Here is a 17,162-nt window from a genome sequence, read left to right as displayed (position 1 = left end):
CATCCGTCAAAATCATACATCAAAGTTCAACTTGTAAAAAATATGTCAAATCTGGACAGCAAGTTATTAATATAAGGTAGCAATTTAATGTATTGTTGCATAATACAATAACAACTCATTCAATAAATAAATTTACAAACTGTGCAATTTCTTTTAGTCTAATCAATTAAGAAATCTAACATACAGTCTTCCCAATTAAAAAACAACTCAAAGAGCAATTTGAACTGATGAGGATGAAGATCCAATGGTTTGGTACTTCTGGCAGGCCCATTTCCCTCAAAAGTAGGCTTGCTCCAGGTGAAATGTTCTCAAGTGCTCTAGTAAGGGGATGACTTGTCTTCAAAGTTAACAACTTCAGAAATTTTGGTACCAACAAAATACAATGTGCAGGAACCTGTAACTTGAAATCCGATTTTGGTCTCAAACTTATCAAATGCATCTGAGGTACTGGATCCGAGTATCCTTTCACAGGCAATGGATCAAAACTAACATTTGATTCAACATGAAGTAGTTCAACATCACAAAGCATAGATGCGAGAATAGCTAGTCTGTTATACATTTTATCACCGGGCTGTGCAAGGAGTTTCTTTGCACGATCCTCAGTAAACAATAATGACACTTCAATCCGTCCCTTGCTGAAAAACCCACTGCACCGAAGCATATGCAAGAGAAGGTTCATTAAATTTGCTGGGGCAGTTTTTTCTTTCTCAATGCCAACCAATTTGGCAAGCAGGCGATCATCCTCCCAAGGTATTTTCTCAACACCATTCAAGAGATCGTGAGAGTGAATGGCTGGAGGTATCCCTGGACCTGTCACATCAAGCTTTCCCATGTCGGCATACGCAACTACGAACCTACCACAGGAATCTTGTTCCAGATCCTCCAAACAAGGCAAGAATTTTCGGTTGTGTTCTAGTCCGACAACCTGAGAAGCACCATGTTCTAGCAACGCACGCGAGAGCACCCCCGCTCCAGGATTACATTCATACACCAACGTGTTGGCAATTCCCAATTTCGATGCAATGACGTTCGCAACACCACTATCCAAAAGATATCTCTGTTTAGCTTTTCTTTGATGAGGGAATAATTTAAACCTTTCAACCAATTGTAAACGACTTTGGTGTGGCCTTAGCTTTGATGTAAGCTTACTTGCCATCTCATTCATTATGAAACTTTATTGTAAGGACATGTCGAAGAGTCGAAGACAGTGGACGAAGGTGGAAGAACGCCATGACACTTTTGGCAACGTCACTAAACGTTACGTAATTTTTCCACTGACCTCTATCCAGCGACTTGGATGAAAAAATATGGCAAAAAATTTTGGACGAAAATGTCAGAAGAGTTGCACAGGCTCATACTTTGAAAACTTTTCCCGCCTTCCGGTATTTATTTTGAATTTCATGTTCAAAAACTCCGACGTCTATTGACGAAACATTATTTTACAAAGCAATCTTTTGCTCATTTATTTTATTTTGTATTTTAGAAATGCCCAAATACTGTGCAGTACTCGGGTGCCGTAACAACCAAAATGAGCAAAACATAACATTTCACCTGTAAGTAAAAAACATCTTTCGTTCCCTATATTTCAAAATTTTGCTTTGTTATCGTTTGTATAACGTCCATATATACTATTTTAAGTTCAATGGTACTAATTTGAATACTATTTAGTTTCCCAAATGTAGCTAGGAAGCCAGCCTTGTTTCAACAGTGGGTAAGAATATTAGGGAGAATTTACCCACTGCTGCTAAGTTCACCCCAGATAACACGAGCGGAGTCTGCACAGACCATTTTGCGAAAAGTGTCAAACAAAGGTTTGGTGGCAAAGTGCTGTAATGCATTTCCAACAATTTTCAAAACTTTTGTTGTATGTGCAATAAGATAAAATAACCTTTAAACTTGTACATCAAAACCGAATTCCTTCTTTACTGACTAAAATGATTAAAAGAATGAATTTGATGATGGTGAAGGTCTTTAACTATTCTTATGATGTAATGTAAAATGTCAGTAAGCCTTCCTTGCAATGAAGCATATACTGAATCATCTATTTTAACAGAGGAAGTCACAGGTGCAGAGAATATAAAGTCTAGTCTTCACTCAAGATTTGAAAAATATATCAGTTGGCTTGACTCAGACTGAAGCCAATGAAGAAAATAATAATCAGGTAAGTCTTTCTAACTATGCTTTATTTTATCATTCCCAATCATACCATTGAGTTCTCGATAGTTATAACAAGCACTCGAGCATTCTCGTAGGATCCGATAATTGGCAACCAAATTTGACTCGTTGTTATGAATTTTAGGTTCTTACCTCGAGTTTTATCATACAATTGCTTGTCTAATGCCAAATACACACCTTTTTCCTCGCTCTTTCATAAGGGGAGAGTATAAAATTATGAAATTTTCGGAAAAGCAGTCATTTTCGGTAAATCTCAGCCGCAGAGGACCAAATCCACCATAAGCCATTAGATGGCAGCTCAAGTTATTATAAAACTCAATGGATTGTACCTACATTTATAAATCTCCTCGTAAATTAATTCGCCAATTGGAGGAAGGCATTGATAAAGCTGAATCAATGAAAATTAAGCTGATGACACGCTGGCTTGTAAATTGTAGGTTGCACGATAGGGTTGACAGCCTAGCCTCAGCTATTTATAGTTTGAAAGAGGAAAGCGTAATTAATAATGATCAAGCGGAAATTCTCAATAATACCTTGTCCAGAGTTCCCAGTGACATATTGAATAGGTTAGTATCTCAAACAAAAGGAATACTTCAATAGAACTCAATGAACATTTTGAGTTCTTTTTTAGACGACGTCATGACGATTAAATTACGCTAAATTTGGGGCAAGTTCCGAATAACAGAAAAAAAAATTAAAAACTATTAAACATTTATATTAATTTGGTTGTCAAAATTAAAAATATCTTTCCAACCATTCTACATGTTCAGATCAATTATGGCATTATCTATTATCTTGTTTTCTTAAGAAGTTGTTGAATCATAGGCAAGTTTTACTGCATGCCTACAACGGTCGGGTATTTTGAGAGGGATGAACAAAGCGCGTAATATGGCTTTCGATTGTATTTTTTAGTTTGGTCAAAATTTATTGGCGTCAGGGTTATAATTGGTTATAATACAGGGAATCCCGTAAAATTTGACACTATTGGTGTGTAGCTTGTTGCGTCACGGCCGCCATCTTGGTTGTTTACAATTCAAATTTCAAAAACATGGCAATAATCCGTTTGTCCTTCGACTCCTTGTGGAATGGTTGTACGCCACCTATAAAAATAATCTCGTGCTTCTTAAACTGATGTTCCTACTACAAATCCCTTTCCTTCAAATTTATTAAACAGAACTAAAACTTTTGCTGTAATTTTGATTACTGAGTACACATTGTCACTGTCCGTATCACAGCTATTGTGAAAAATGCAGTAAACCTCGTCTCCTAGTAGTTAATCGTTTAAAACATAACGTCTCGCCATAAGTTTGTTTCACCATTGCTTTGGTGTTCTTTAATTGTTCCTGTCCGTATTAAAACGTTAATAACCATCATTCTGTACAGCAGTTATACCACATATATTTGTATATACTGCCATGTGAGCCGTCTTCTGTTGATCCAAATACAACAAAATATGAATATTCCACAACCAAGCCATAAAATCCAATTCAGAAGAGTTCTCTACCACATATCTTTCGATGAATTTTGGAGACAGAATCACAAATTACAACAAGTCCTCTGCCGTAATCGGAAGAAGCTCAGCAGCTTCAACGACACCAGATTGTCCCATTATGTTAGAATGTTTGCTTTAGAACGAATTCAAAGTGAATACAGCCGACCGTACACACAACAGTGAGGCCCTTCACTGTCATATGCACGAGAAACTGTATTCCGCAAGGAATCCAAACGACAGACAAACATTTTCTATCCAAGATGCTTCATAAATCCGGGTGAACTCAGTTTTGAGTTATCTAGATGAAATACTGAAAAGTACAAAAGTTTAGTATGATACAAACATGAGTTACACTCGTTAACAATATTTTTGCAAGAACTTCACGTCCTTTGCTGAATTTTAGTCAGTCAAATTATCTTTGAAAATACTTAGTTCATCATCGTTTATTTTTGTCACGGTTGACGTCTTTAAAAGTTATGGATATTTTTTCAAAGCACTTGTTGTGGTTTGATTATGCTCGAAACAAATACAACAGCGACTCCTTTCTCATTCTGTCTTCTTCTTTCCCGTTCTTCGTTGAAAATAGGCGAAGCTAGTTAAATAAAGCTCATTACATATAAAGTAAAGCAGCAATGTTCGATTTAACAAAGAAGCCTGATCGTTCTTCTAAAGTCGTACAAATTTACAGCTCATTTCATCCCCTTTTCATCGTATTTTTAGTGAATTTAAGCGATCATCAAGGAAATTCGACCTTTATATAAGTTCAAACCACGCTCAATTTGATTTACGTGGAGCAACATCGACTTTTGATTGGCTGATGAGAGCTTATATAGATTTGACAGGAACAATGAAGTTAGGTGCTCATGTATGGAAATCAGGAACTCTGACGTAAGTGCAGGAAAAGGTAGTAACACACAAAAGCTATAAATGAGACAAATATATGCTAAAGTAATGGTTTGAACCCGGGAGTATTGTTACATGTTTGTAAATGTAGATCGTCCAGGTTGGTATAGTCCTGAAAAGGACTGTTTTTATCGTTGTTCTTGACTGACGTTTCGACAACCTTAGCGGTAGTCATCTTTAGAGTCAATCAACAGCAACAAAAACAGTCCTTCTCAGGACTATACTAACCTGGACGATCTAAATTTACAAACATGTAACAAATATATGCATTGATGTAAATGCACTGGAGACAAATATATACACTGAAGCCTAGTTTTCACTAGCGTTGCGTCGCTAGTGAAAAACTAGCTAGTGCGTCGCACAAGTGATAAACAAGGACACAAGAACAATTGAACAAATTGTCAACTTCAAACTTGCCCTATTTCATACATGAGTTTTTCAACGTGAAATCATGTCATACGACAGTTTTGAAAAAATATGTTTAGCTAAACGAAATCATATCTAATAGAATCCCTCCATTTGATTGTCATAGACTTGACACATCAATTAAAGATGAGTCACGACACTTTTAAATGTAAATCTGAATTTCAAACCGCAATCCCTCAATGTGAACAAACTCAAAGTCAACAGAAACAATTTTTATTCCTTTGCTATATTATGCAGGCAGCTGTTGATTATTATTATATTCGAGCAGTTTATCGCTCTTCATTTCATTTCGCCTTGTATTCAAGTTTAATACACTGAATTGTGGAATTTTATCCTGCAAATGGAGATGTCAAATGACAGTATCGTATTAATGGCAACTCAAAACATCTGCTGCGGTTTGAAATTACTTATTTATAGGTTGGTTTAGTTGAACTTTAGAGCTGTTTTATTAAATGCAAATCGTCCAAGTTTTCTGCGTTTAAATGAGCAGTTATAGGAAAACCAGTTGAAGTTTTTGATATTTTACACTTTTTAATTAGTTGATGAGCCCTTCTTGCATGTCAACATGCTTCAAATTGCGTGTAGCTATTTCTCAAGTAAAAAGTTATAGCTTTCTTCCCAAGTAAAAGATTATAGGTCGTTGCTAGAATACTCAACCCAGAGTTTTGTTGTTATTGGAGTCACGGTAGAGTTTTTGTCTAGTCTAGGAGCCGCTTATTAGTCAGATCTATACAATTTACCAGATAACAGGACTCGTGCACTAAATTTCTTCTCACAAATTCAAATCAACATTTGTCATCGACATCAACCATTTCACTATAAAGATTTTGATTTGGCAAACGTGCGAACTCAGATTTCCCTGGACATTGATGGATGTAAGAATTGTTTACGATACATTTAGCTTACTAATACTTAGTGATGTTTTTATCGAATTGTAACTACAAGACCTACTTCTTTCATAGAGTTTGAAAGAAATTGCATGGGGTGAATCTTCAAAACCTCCCATAACGAAAAACAAAATAATATTTACCCAAGGCAGGAGCGCAACACGACATCAGCATGATCTAATGCCTGGTCCATTAGTCGGTTTCCAAAATTAACCGCTCTTTCTTAAATTCTACATTCAGTACATTGATGTAAAATTTCAAAAATAGATCAAGCTTTACAGCAATACGCAGCTGCCAGTCAACTTTTTTTCTCTTTTTCTCGTTACATTTGAGAATCCTTCTGAAGTTTGACGGGATTGGGAAAATTAAATTCGAATGAAGCTTTTCTTCATAAAAATAACCCCAAATATTGTGGAATGTGCCAAACTATAACATACAATCATACCAAACCATTTGCTACATTCCATCAGCTCACTGTCTTTGGCATAGTCAAATCTCGGGCTTGTGACTGACATAGTTAGTTTAGAAGGTGAGACGAAAATAAATAGAATGTTAGGCACAAAATTCAAAGCATCCTTTAAATCTGCCATGCCGTGATTATGCTCTAAATTATTAAAGTTTTACACTTTTACTTGCAATGGTGTGCGTAAGTGCCGATATTAGAAGATTATGGGTAATAATCATAATATCAATCAGCTAAACGAAGAAGGCAAAATTAAATGTAGACATTATGATTCAATGACTTGATTTATTAAGCTATTTTTATCACACGAAGCAGCAAAAAATAACATCTGAACAAAGAACTTCAAACTAAAATAGAATTCATACAGAATCCTACGATATATAACAATGTCAAGTACTCTAGAACCAATATCAACTTTGTACAATTGAATGGCTTTGTCCGCCTGCCATGATTATGCAATCATGTCATTGTCCTTTACTCTGTGGCGAAAAATATCAACTTTGCATGTGAAAAAATGCTCAAAAGCTACCACAAGTGATGTTGTCATATCACAAAGTTGATGGATGTATTTTAATGTAAATGGCTTTGTGAGTGAGTGGCCTTTAGTAACTGTATTGTTTATGATAAATGACGAATGTCTATTTGGAGCATTAACACTTCTTTGTAAAAAATAGGGTGCATTTGAAAGTACGATGAAGCTGGCTGAAATTACTATGAAGCTAGCTACGATTATCATTACTATTACATATTCATGAATTTGTTTCTGCTCCTAGCGAGATATACCAGGAAAATAAAACAGTTCTCTCTGTGAAGATTTTATAATTATCAAGCTTTCTCTAAACAATTTTAAAAAAATTACCGACTAAAATAGAGTTATTTGATGCTTGTGCAATATTTTTATGTCGGAGCTGAACATTTTCCAACGAAAAACTTCACGCTGAACAGATAAAATTTCACGCAAGAAGTTAAGGCTAAATGTGTGAACGTAAAAAGCGACTGTATACTCGCTCCGAGGAACGGAAAATATTAAGAGGAAATACTTTTAATTGTTAAAGTGTCCTCGCGACTTGAGATCTCTATAGTGTGTGGTCGATTTAAGTGATGTATTTTCTAGATATCGGAACCATCTATTGTCTTGTCTAATTGCCGTTATCACGCACAGGATGCAGCTAATTATATCGCTTTCAATGAATCCGGAATTGAGAAATCTTGAATTCACATGTATTGTGTCATTGACTCATTGGAGATGATATATTTTCGTACGTCTTTGGCGTTCGTTCAATTAACCGCAGCTGTGATAGTTGTTTACTAACTCATACTCAACGTGAAAAGCAGCTCTGTAAATGTGAGCCCTCGCTTGTATCAATTTGTCTTTACACTCTCTCTGCATGATAGTGTAATTGGTCCGTTTAAAGTTCCTTTTCTTACAAGCTCTGACAGTAGATTGGAAAGCGTGTTCACGGTCATAACTCAAAAAAACATTTCAAAATAACTGGCATAAGGTATCGTTTGTGTTCATATAAGCTATACATCGTGTTAAGTGTTGACTTTTACTTGATAATATGAAAGTTAGTTCTCAATAAAGCCTTCTTTGTCGAATGCTAAGCCTTCTTCAATTAAATGCTGTCTCCGTGAGACCTTTTTACAAGTTCGCTTGTATTTAAAAACCGTTTTATTCTCTTTATGACGCCAAATAGTTTTTCCCCAGCGCTATATATATTGACTTTAATTGGTTATAGGTGATGACATGTTGTATGAAGGTGGGAAAGTGACCCTGAATATCATAACCTTAAGAGTAGAAATATGAGCTTCGAAAGCTAATTTGGAAATGACTTTCTTCATATATGAGAACATTTTCTATTCCAGGCGTCTTTTCCATACAAAGCAAATGTATAAATAGGACACAAAGCTTTTAGAATGAATGTTCTCGAAATTACGCTGTAGAGATACTTTTGCTAGTTTTAGAACATTTGTGCATCTTTTTAGAAAATATTTTCCGATACGTTTATTCCTATTGTTGTAATGTGGAGACGTTTGAGTCGATTATTTGAACTCCGTCTAAAGCATTTTCAGTAGTTAAATTTTTAGTTTATAGGTTGGGATATCGATAAGGGTATAAGGCTTTGTGCGAGGTTTTTATTTTTCTTTAAACTTTTTAGACTAAAACGACGATGATTTTAGTTCTGCTGTCGATGGTGTTTTTCTTCTCCACCGTTGAAGGTAATCCAAAGTAAAAAAGTTTGTTCTGTTTCATTAGATTGCATTGATATATTATTTTCAGATGTCTGATCACATGCAAGCCTGCAATATGCTTTGAAGGTTTTATCAAAAAATATATTTTAAGATAAATATGCATGATATATATGCTATTAAACCTTAAAAATAATTCCGAAGTTAACATCCATCCCCTTATGTGAATAAGACGCGGTAATTATATTTAACCTTATTATTCCTACATCCAAGGTGAAAATATATGTAATCTACGTGACACTACCAGCCAATCAGGGGATGTATGGTCTCCAAACTTCCCTAACAACTACCCAACATTACAAAGATGTTCTTTTGTCATCTCTGTACCGTTTGGAAAGTCCGTAGTCATTTCATTTAAGGCCATGGATCTCGAAAATGAAGAAGGTAAGTTGGTTATTTACATATACATACATATAATCCTTCTTAGAAACCGTTTTATTTATGATAATTTGTCACACAACTGTATGTGTCTGTTGAAATCATCTTTGATAAACATCGTTCTTGTCTTGATGCGTATATATATCTTTGATTGAGATCCTTCCATGCATGTTGAAACATTGTTTGTAGTTTTGTACGTAGTGACTATCTTTGATAAAAATCATTCTTTTCATGATTTAATGTTCAACTATCTTTGAGTGCAATTCTTCTATGCTTTTTGTGATGTTGTACTCATTACGACATCAACCTTATTAGAGTCAATTGAAACTAACGTCGATTGAAAACATTCCATTCTTCTCAAAACATTGTACTTATTTTTCACGAAATTGTAAATGTGTCGGTTGAATCTTTCATTATAATCACTATAGGCCCATGCTACATTGCTGTTTAATGTAATAAGATTTGAATAATCTACTTCGAATCTCACTTTTCAGATGAAAATTCGTGCTATGATGTGGTCGAGATTGAAGATCTGATCAGCGGTGATAAACTTGCGCGCTGTGGTAGCACTATACCTAGTGACATTACAACGAAGGGCAATCAAGTGCGAATATCTTTCACTTCTGATTTTTCTGATGCAGGCAACAGGAAACCAACTGGATTTAGGCTCACGTACAGTACAATATCAAGTAAAGATCACACCATATATTTACTTAATTTTTTAACTGTACAAATGGACACTATTCAAAATATATTTTTGCAAATGTAGCTCCCAATCCTCACCCCTTGACCAGCGCCACTGCACGTGAGCTATTTAAAAAAATTTCGACCAAAAAAAGAAAAAAGTTGAAAAAAGTTGCATTTCCTCTGTGGTCGTTTGCACTTTCCAAGTTGAAATTTCAGCGACAAGAACCCTCTCAAAGTGTTGTTGGATTTCTTCACTGTCGAATTTAGTTTAATGGGGTCCAATAATCCAATTATAAAGCTCTTTATGATAATTTTTATCAAGATATTCGAGGTGAAAGTGTTTGTCCTGGGCGCGAGTTTACTACCAATAAGGAAGGTGGTTACGTCATGTCACCCAACTATCCACTGAACTATGGAAACAACATCAACTGCATCTTCTCTCTGCTCGTTCCACAAGGCAAGAAGACACACATTGAATTCGAGGAAATGAATATTGAATGTAAGTGCTAATAATTCAAAATAGTCAAACACAATAAGATGCCATGCCCATATAGTAAATATTTTAGTGAAAAAATTTTCGAGGTCACCTAGTAAAAGAGGACCTGGTGCCTATTTTCTGGATAATGATAAGCTCGGTGATATTATCTAGAAGAGTTAGAACATCACGTCATTTGTCTAAACATATAACTCTCAAAATTTCTTACAGTTGATTAGAGATTTCTTTGCTACAGTTATGTAATGTAAACTCTGTCAACTGTATATCCCTCCATTTCCCTAAACCTTATTTCAAACTGTTTCTCTTGGTCGCAATCTTTTTCTCTTTTTTGCTCTAGTCGACAACCGCTGTGCAAATGATCGCCTAAACATTTCATCCGATGCCGGCCAGACAAGAGTCATTTGCGGCGAGGGTAAGCCACGAAGTAGCGTGTTCCATGGCTCAAAAGTCAACTTTCACTTTTTGACGAACGGGCAGAACACCAAGAAGGGTTTCTTGATTAAATATTACTTTACAAAAGACGAAATCTATGCAAGTATGTTTATATAGAATTCATATGATACAGTCTGGGGCCAAAAATTTGTCTTCTTGATTTCTAGAAAAACAGCACATTGGACTTGTTTTTTGTACTACAGTCTTGCGTTTGCAATAAAGAATTCACTTAATTTTGATTGGCTAACTATGCAGTTGCATCGATTTTACATAGCTAATTCAATGACAAATTTGTAGTATATAAATATTTATATGGGAGAGAATAATGAAAAAACTAACTTATAATTTGTTAATAAAACCTAAAACAAATCTCTGGTGAGCACGTGTGAGCTCACATCTCCGAGTTAACTTATGTCAGAGTTATGATCAACGTTCCATAAAAACAATTAGTGCACACAACACGAAACACTAATCAAGATGTAGTAGTTTGTGTTGATGCAACTGAGACAAGAGTTCTCTATTTTGTACCATACCCTCATTACTAGTTCATGAAGCTTAGTTTCGTGTTTCATCTACAAAAAAATATGCTGGAAAAAGCATTCCTCTTTTCTTCAGTTCTATTAGCATTGTAACTATCATAACAAAGTTTGTATTAAATCTATGAATGAAAGAGACTGTAATCATGATTTAATACTTTCATTTATATAGTAGATTGTGTATGTCCAGTTGGTAGTTCTTTCATCAGAGTCGACCTCACAAAGAAGAAACTAATTCGACATACGGACGACATTCGTTTTGAATTCAAGACTCGTCAACCAAGCTCCCTCTTACTGCATGCGATGGGTAAACACCGTGATTTCCTTCGAGTCAAACTGATTCGAGGGCAGCTAAAGTTTAGCGTTGACCTTGGAACAGGTTGGTTCGTTCTCAGTGACTTAAAAGGCCTCGATTTAGTTCCTGTTGTGTGGATCACTTTCTCATCATGCAACAAAGTAGTCGTCAATTCCTTTTTAATATTGAAAGTTTTTCCAATATCTTTGCTTTGTGTGAAAAACCAGTTTGTTGATTATTTAATAATAATTTGAAGACACTCATCTTTTTATCACAACTAGATTCTTTATGAGTTCTTCCTTCATATTCATCTCGTTATTTTTCAGGTAAAGGAACAATAACAGTACCTTCTCCTGCACTAAATGATAACCGTTGGCACTATGTTGAGATAACTAGAACTGGAAGACGTGTAAAAGTTAACGTAGATCGACAAGTAGCAGGTATGTCAACCTTGGAATGTTCATTTGAATATTAAGCTCTGAATCAATGGAAACATAACATCTTAAATATTTTGCACACGTTAAAAATCTAATTTAAACAGAACTGCTTAAATTCTTTAGAGCTGGCGCTCTAGGTGATCTCTAAAAACAAACCAAAACATTTACTTACGAAACTTCATATTTTGGAAAATAACACAATTCGTTACAAAAAAGACAAAATGCTTTATAAAAACGATGCTTTTCATTTAGGTATCGTAGAAACTCCAGGCATCTTCACTAAACTCGATCTACGAGCTCCAAATGCGTACATGTACGTAGCCGGAAGCGCAAATCGAAATCATGGCTCCAACTTTGTCGGCTGCCTCAAGAACTTTATCATAGATAACAACAGACCGATTGTCGATGCCCTACGTGGAGATCCAGCGCACGCAATTTTTTTCAATCCATTCCCAAAATGCCCTATGTTTTAAACATATTACCGCAGTAAGCAGAAGATAACATAGACACAGTTTCTGGGAAAAATCTTAAATTCGTAGTTTAGCTATACGAAACTAACTTATAACTTGTACTGAGTACTTCCCAGAAGAGATGACTATGCGTTTGACAGAGATTTCAGGTCGTGAAATCACTGTGAAGTATTTCCGTTTTCTTCAATCAACTTTTTTAAAACTACTGTCATATTTCACTTTCCTAGATTTCGTAAATGAACTCTTTTAGATTTTTTAGATTGCAGTTGCTATTTATTTCGTATAACTTTTGATCAGGCATGGACAGCTCAACTACAGTTTTAGACGATTTGTGTATCATTATGATTGTAATATATTTTTTCAAAATACAACAGAAAAACTAAAGTTTCCAAAATCTAGTAAAATTTCCATTTACAACATATTAGCTACTTGGAAATCTACGAAGAAAAATCTCAAAATCAGAAATTGATTTCAATTTCTATAGAAGGATAGTTCGGTTAGAAGTAACAACGAGCTAAGTGAAAAAGATTTCAGCTGCATTGTTTTGAACATCTGTTGATTATGGTCCCTTGCCACTTTTTCATGATTTATCTTGACATCGAAAAAGATGAGCTAGTGCAACAAATAAGAACAAAAAACAAACGTATTCATTTCCTTACAAGCCTTGGGTACCACACAAATGTTCATTGATCTATAGTTAGTGTCCAAAATATGTAAATATACCGGGGCATAATTGCGATGCAGTGGATTTTATATGACAAAGTTATTAAAATATTTATGTCATAAGTAAACATTATTAAACATGAAGTAATGTTATCTAAAATAAGATTTTGCTATATTCTAGTAAAGTGTCATTAAAATCAACACGCAATCCATTAAAGTCTGGTTTTAATAACCATAATGATTAATATTCTTGCACAAAGTTAAATTTAATGTACATGGTGCGCCTCTACTTTTACTCTCGCTGCTACGTAACATTGAATCACGTATTCGGTATTGTTCCCACTTTTATACTTTTGTAAAAATTAAAGCACCAACTGATTTATATATTTATCACCTCTCTTTAAAATTTCTGGTATTTTGAAAACTGAGCATGTGGTTATATTAACATTGAAGTAAAACACATGGAACTACACACGTGTAAAATATGGCTTCAATTATTTGCTTCAGGTAGCGTTCCATGTCTTTTAGCTCAGTGGTTATAACGTGGCAATTATGTGTTTATCGTATGATTGTTATCACCTTTATTAAGCATTTTAGCTTTTTGAATGCACTAAGCTAGCATGTATATTACAGTGTGTGGACTCACCATCGACATAAACATGTAACTTTCAAGCTATGTTCGTTATGTGTACAGTCGATGATTGTCGAACAACGACTTGGATTGAGAATCTCTTTCGCTAAAATACGGAGGTTGATCACAATTCAACCTCTGAACAAATATTTACAATTGTTAAGATGAGAGATTTGAGATTGTTTTGCTTGTAAATCTTTTAATGTCTACACAAAGTTCTTGTGTTTTCTTTCACCGAATGTAAACCACGCTGATATAATGCAATACGAAGAAGATTACTGCGTTCTGTGATTTTGAAACGATCGTGAGAACTTGGCAAACTGAACAGTGACCTCTCAAATAAAATAACCAACCTAAAGAACATTCATTGTTCAGTCGACTGGTATATTCTACTGAAAGCGCTCTACAAGAATGTTCATGAACGGATAAAAAAACTATTAATAACTACAAAGAAACTAAATCTCACGAAGAATAATGCCTTATCTTTCAGCCACTGCGAAACAATCACCAATCTCTCATCTCAGCTATTGTAAATATTGTAATTTGTCTCTATTTTACTCACAGTACATGATATACTGTGAGATGCCATGTAAATATAAGTAATATTTTACTACACCTTATCTTTTTTTCATACATCCTACTATACATTTAACATTGCAAATATCATTCATTCTTATACTGAAGATGACTTCAGTGTATTTTACTTTAAATGCATAGTTAATATGGTGCTTCTCTGAGATCATATATGGAAATTTTAAAGTAGACTAAAAAACTAATATTCGGAGATTGGTCCAAAGTAATGAAACAACTTCAAAGTACGTTGACTTTAAACGAAAAAGCGTTGTGATACAAAAAAATAAGTTCTTATTGTAGACTTAAATTCTGTACATTCTTTAGCTATTTAGTGTTGTTAAGAACCGCATTTGAAAATGAGCGTGGTAATCAATAGGGCTAACTTCCTTGGGGGACACGCTGTATAAGCGTATATCAAAACATCAAATGGATTTGTGATGTGGTTTGCAGACTTAAAAAAATTGAATTTGCATAAAAATGTTTGAAAGTTGATAGTAAAGTCCCAAATTATTTCATTAGTACACTTTACTCAATAAAGTACCTATAGATTGATGGACTGCTCTTATTATGACAGTAAGAGCTGTCAAACTCGCAGCCCCTAATTATTGGATTTACAAGCTGAGTATAGGAAATTTCTACAATTGCTCTTCAATCTAATAATATCTCGTGAGTGTCCAGTTAGCAAAATGTCTATATTTTTTCATGATTTTATTTCATTATTTCAACATCAAACTACTTTAAATCAATACTTGTATTCTTGGATATATGTACAACTAACATAAATCATGAATTTTCAAAACGCTAGTAGAAAACGTTGAGTCCAAGAACACATTCCAGTGTGCATACACAGAAATAAAGGTTTCGTTTCAACTTCTTTCAAACTTTTCTATACAAAATAAAGTTTTTTAAGTATGCGAACCACGACAGCAAGACAAACTTCATTTGATGTTTTAACATATGCTTACATAACGTGTCCCCCAACGAAGATAGCACTTATGAGAACCGTTCTAGTTTTCAAATGCGCTGCTTAAATCAAAGTATCGTGAGACATTGATAGATAGCCCTCATCTTTCGTGATTATATAATATGAGAATTTATAGTGTTATATTTTGCATTTAAAATAAACTACAAATTTTTTATTATAAAATGTTTCGACTTTTATTGAAGTCATCTTCAATACAAGAACGAAACAAAGTATTTAGAGTACTAAATATATAGTAGGATATATATGACACGTCTCAATGAAAAAAAGATGAGGTGTAATAAAATATTAGTGACGTTTACATGGCATGTATTGGTTAGTGTGATAGAACCAAATTAAAATATTTACAACAGAAAAAAGTTTTGAAATGTTTAATTGATTTGTTTAGATCGCGTTTGTGTAACTGTGTTTGCGTAGCTATGTGTAGGGCTTCTTTAAATTTATGAGAAAATTGAGTGTTGACAATGTCTAAGATAGTGAAACATGAGCGAATGTGTTTTGATTTGCAGTTAGAATTTTTTAGTATGTGTTTGTGGATGTGTTTTATTAGCTAGAAAGCTTTTCAGTCCAATGTCTGGCTTTGAAGTTGTTTCATTTGCTCTATTTTATGAATTCCACATGAAGAAGTCTGTGAAGAACCAAAACTTTTTTACATAGAGCTCTCGCATAACAAAACCACTGTCACTTCTTCCTTTTGCTGATTTTTAAGTCTTGGCTGCTTTATTTTCTGTGTTTTCGTAACTTTTGATAACTTTACACCGTACGCGAACGGTGTAGTCTGTATTATGACAACATAACATGCACTATATAAATTTATATAATAACCAAAAGAGTTTGAGCAACTTCATTGGTCGAGAGCTTTGATCTATAAGAGGACATACGAACGGAATTGACTTAACAAAACATTTATGTTCATAAAAACAAACAAATGGTGGATATATTTGAAAATTCATCGCAATACCTCCCTGAATGGGAAAATAAAGATATTCACAAGGACCTAGTTGAGGCAGTTAACGTATTTGAGCAAAAAGCAAAGAAAAAACCCGGTTTTCAAACATTAATTTGTACTTCGTCTTCGATAACAAACTTTCAACATAATTAATCAGCCATTGTGTGTACAGGAAATGTGTGGGTGTCAATTGCGTATTGTCATACATGGCGCCTACATGTAATAGTTGGGAATGTTATCGAAAAACGCTTTCGTTGCAAATATTCTAGCAGATAACCCCCAACTGAAAATTGAGCGTCCAACATGTAATTGTCTGTTTGCAAATCAAATAATTTAAATTGTTTTTGACAAACATTTCTTTTTCTTATATCAAGTTTATCATAAGGATTAAATGACAAACGGAAATCCGACAGATAATACATAAAAAAATTTTTTGTACTATAGCCTAATAGGCAACATGTTCGGTATGGATCAAAGTAAAAAATAGGTATAAATGCAAGTATCGCGCATTGGCAAAATAACACATTTCTGCAGCACCTGACTCGGGAGAACAACTTTGAACTTCAAAGGAGAGAAAAAAGTAGGAGATGATATAATCTTATATTGGTACTACAACATTTCAAATCGATATATAAGTCGATGCAACTTCATAAAAAACATCTATTCATAAGTAGTGTAAGATGCATGAAGTGAATCTTCGTACAATGTGCAATGACAATGTCTTTGAACATTGATTCCTCGTTTTGTCTTGCCTGGTTGTTTCCTTAGTTTTTGCTAAAAAGCGTTTTAGTACTCCCTTCAATAATCATATAATCTATCGCAGTCAAGAAATGAAAGAGTGTGGGAAAAAATATGCCGAGGGCGAGTGGTTTCTACGGTTTCACAATTCGAGCAATATTCCCATGTGTTTAGATCGGGCCACCGGCCATTTAAGTGATCACACATCTGAGAAACATTTAGTAGTGATATTAAATACCAACAAGATAGTAGCTTTAAAGTACTATAAGCAAAAGTATGAATGCCAAATCCTCTTAAAT

General features: G+C 34.4%; 2 protein-coding genes across 2 annotated transcripts; one reads left to right on the top strand and one right to left on the bottom strand.

The window, feature by feature from the left end:
- Nucleotides 1-63: 63 nt before the first annotated feature.
- On the bottom strand, nt 64-1,236 carry LOC124438418 (dimethyladenosine transferase 2, mitochondrial-like). Its single transcript, XM_046988547.1, has one exon. It carries the CDS (start codon nt 1,163-1,165, stop codon nt 176-178), a length of 990 nt encoding a protein of 329 aa, XP_046844503.1. The 5' UTR covers nt 1,166-1,236; the 3' UTR covers nt 64-175.
- Nucleotides 1,237-7,423: 6,187 nt separating this feature from the next.
- Nucleotides 7,424-12,721, top strand: LOC124438642 (complement C1s-A subcomponent-like). The gene is made up of 9 exons (XM_046988816.1): nt 7,424-7,848; nt 8,506-8,566; nt 8,810-8,980; nt 9,469-9,663; nt 9,984-10,160; nt 10,495-10,692; nt 11,298-11,504; nt 11,747-11,860; nt 12,110-12,721. The coding sequence occupies exons 2-9, from the start codon at nt 8,518-8,520 to the stop codon at nt 12,328-12,330; spliced, it is 1,332 nt and encodes a 443-aa protein (XP_046844772.1). The 5' UTR covers nt 7,424-7,848; nt 8,506-8,517; the 3' UTR covers nt 12,331-12,721.
- The last annotated feature ends 4,441 nt before the right edge of the window (nt 12,722-17,162 follow it).

Source organism: Xenia sp. Carnegie-2017, unplaced genomic scaffold, assembly GCF_021976095.1.
Source record: "Xenia sp. Carnegie-2017 unplaced genomic scaffold, XeniaSp_v1 HiC_scaffold_19, whole genome shotgun sequence".
Lineage (NCBI taxonomy): Eukaryota > Metazoa > Cnidaria > Anthozoa > Malacalcyonacea > Xeniidae > Xenia > Xenia sp. Carnegie-2017.
This window is presented reverse-complemented; position numbering and strand designations above follow the sequence as displayed.

What these genes read in the sequence shown, in the direction of transcription:
- LOC124438418 (XM_046988547.1), bottom strand. Translation starts at nt 1,165, where the DNA reads ATGAATGAGATGGCAAGTAAGCTTACATCAAAGCTAAGGCCACACCAA.
- LOC124438642 (XM_046988816.1), top strand. Translation starts at nt 8,518, where the DNA reads ATGATTTTAGTTCTGCTGTCGATGGTGTTTTTCTTCTCCACCGTTGAA. An exon ending in TTTCTTCTCCACCGTTGAAG is followed by an intron (nt 8,567 to 8,809) that starts GTAATCCAAAGT and finishes CCTACATCCAAG; the next exon opens with GTGAAAATATATGTAATCTA. An exon ending in TAGCGTTGACCTTGGAACAG is followed by an intron (nt 11,505 to 11,746) that starts GTTGGTTCGTTC and finishes GTTATTTTTCAG; the next exon opens with GTAAAGGAACAATAACAGTA.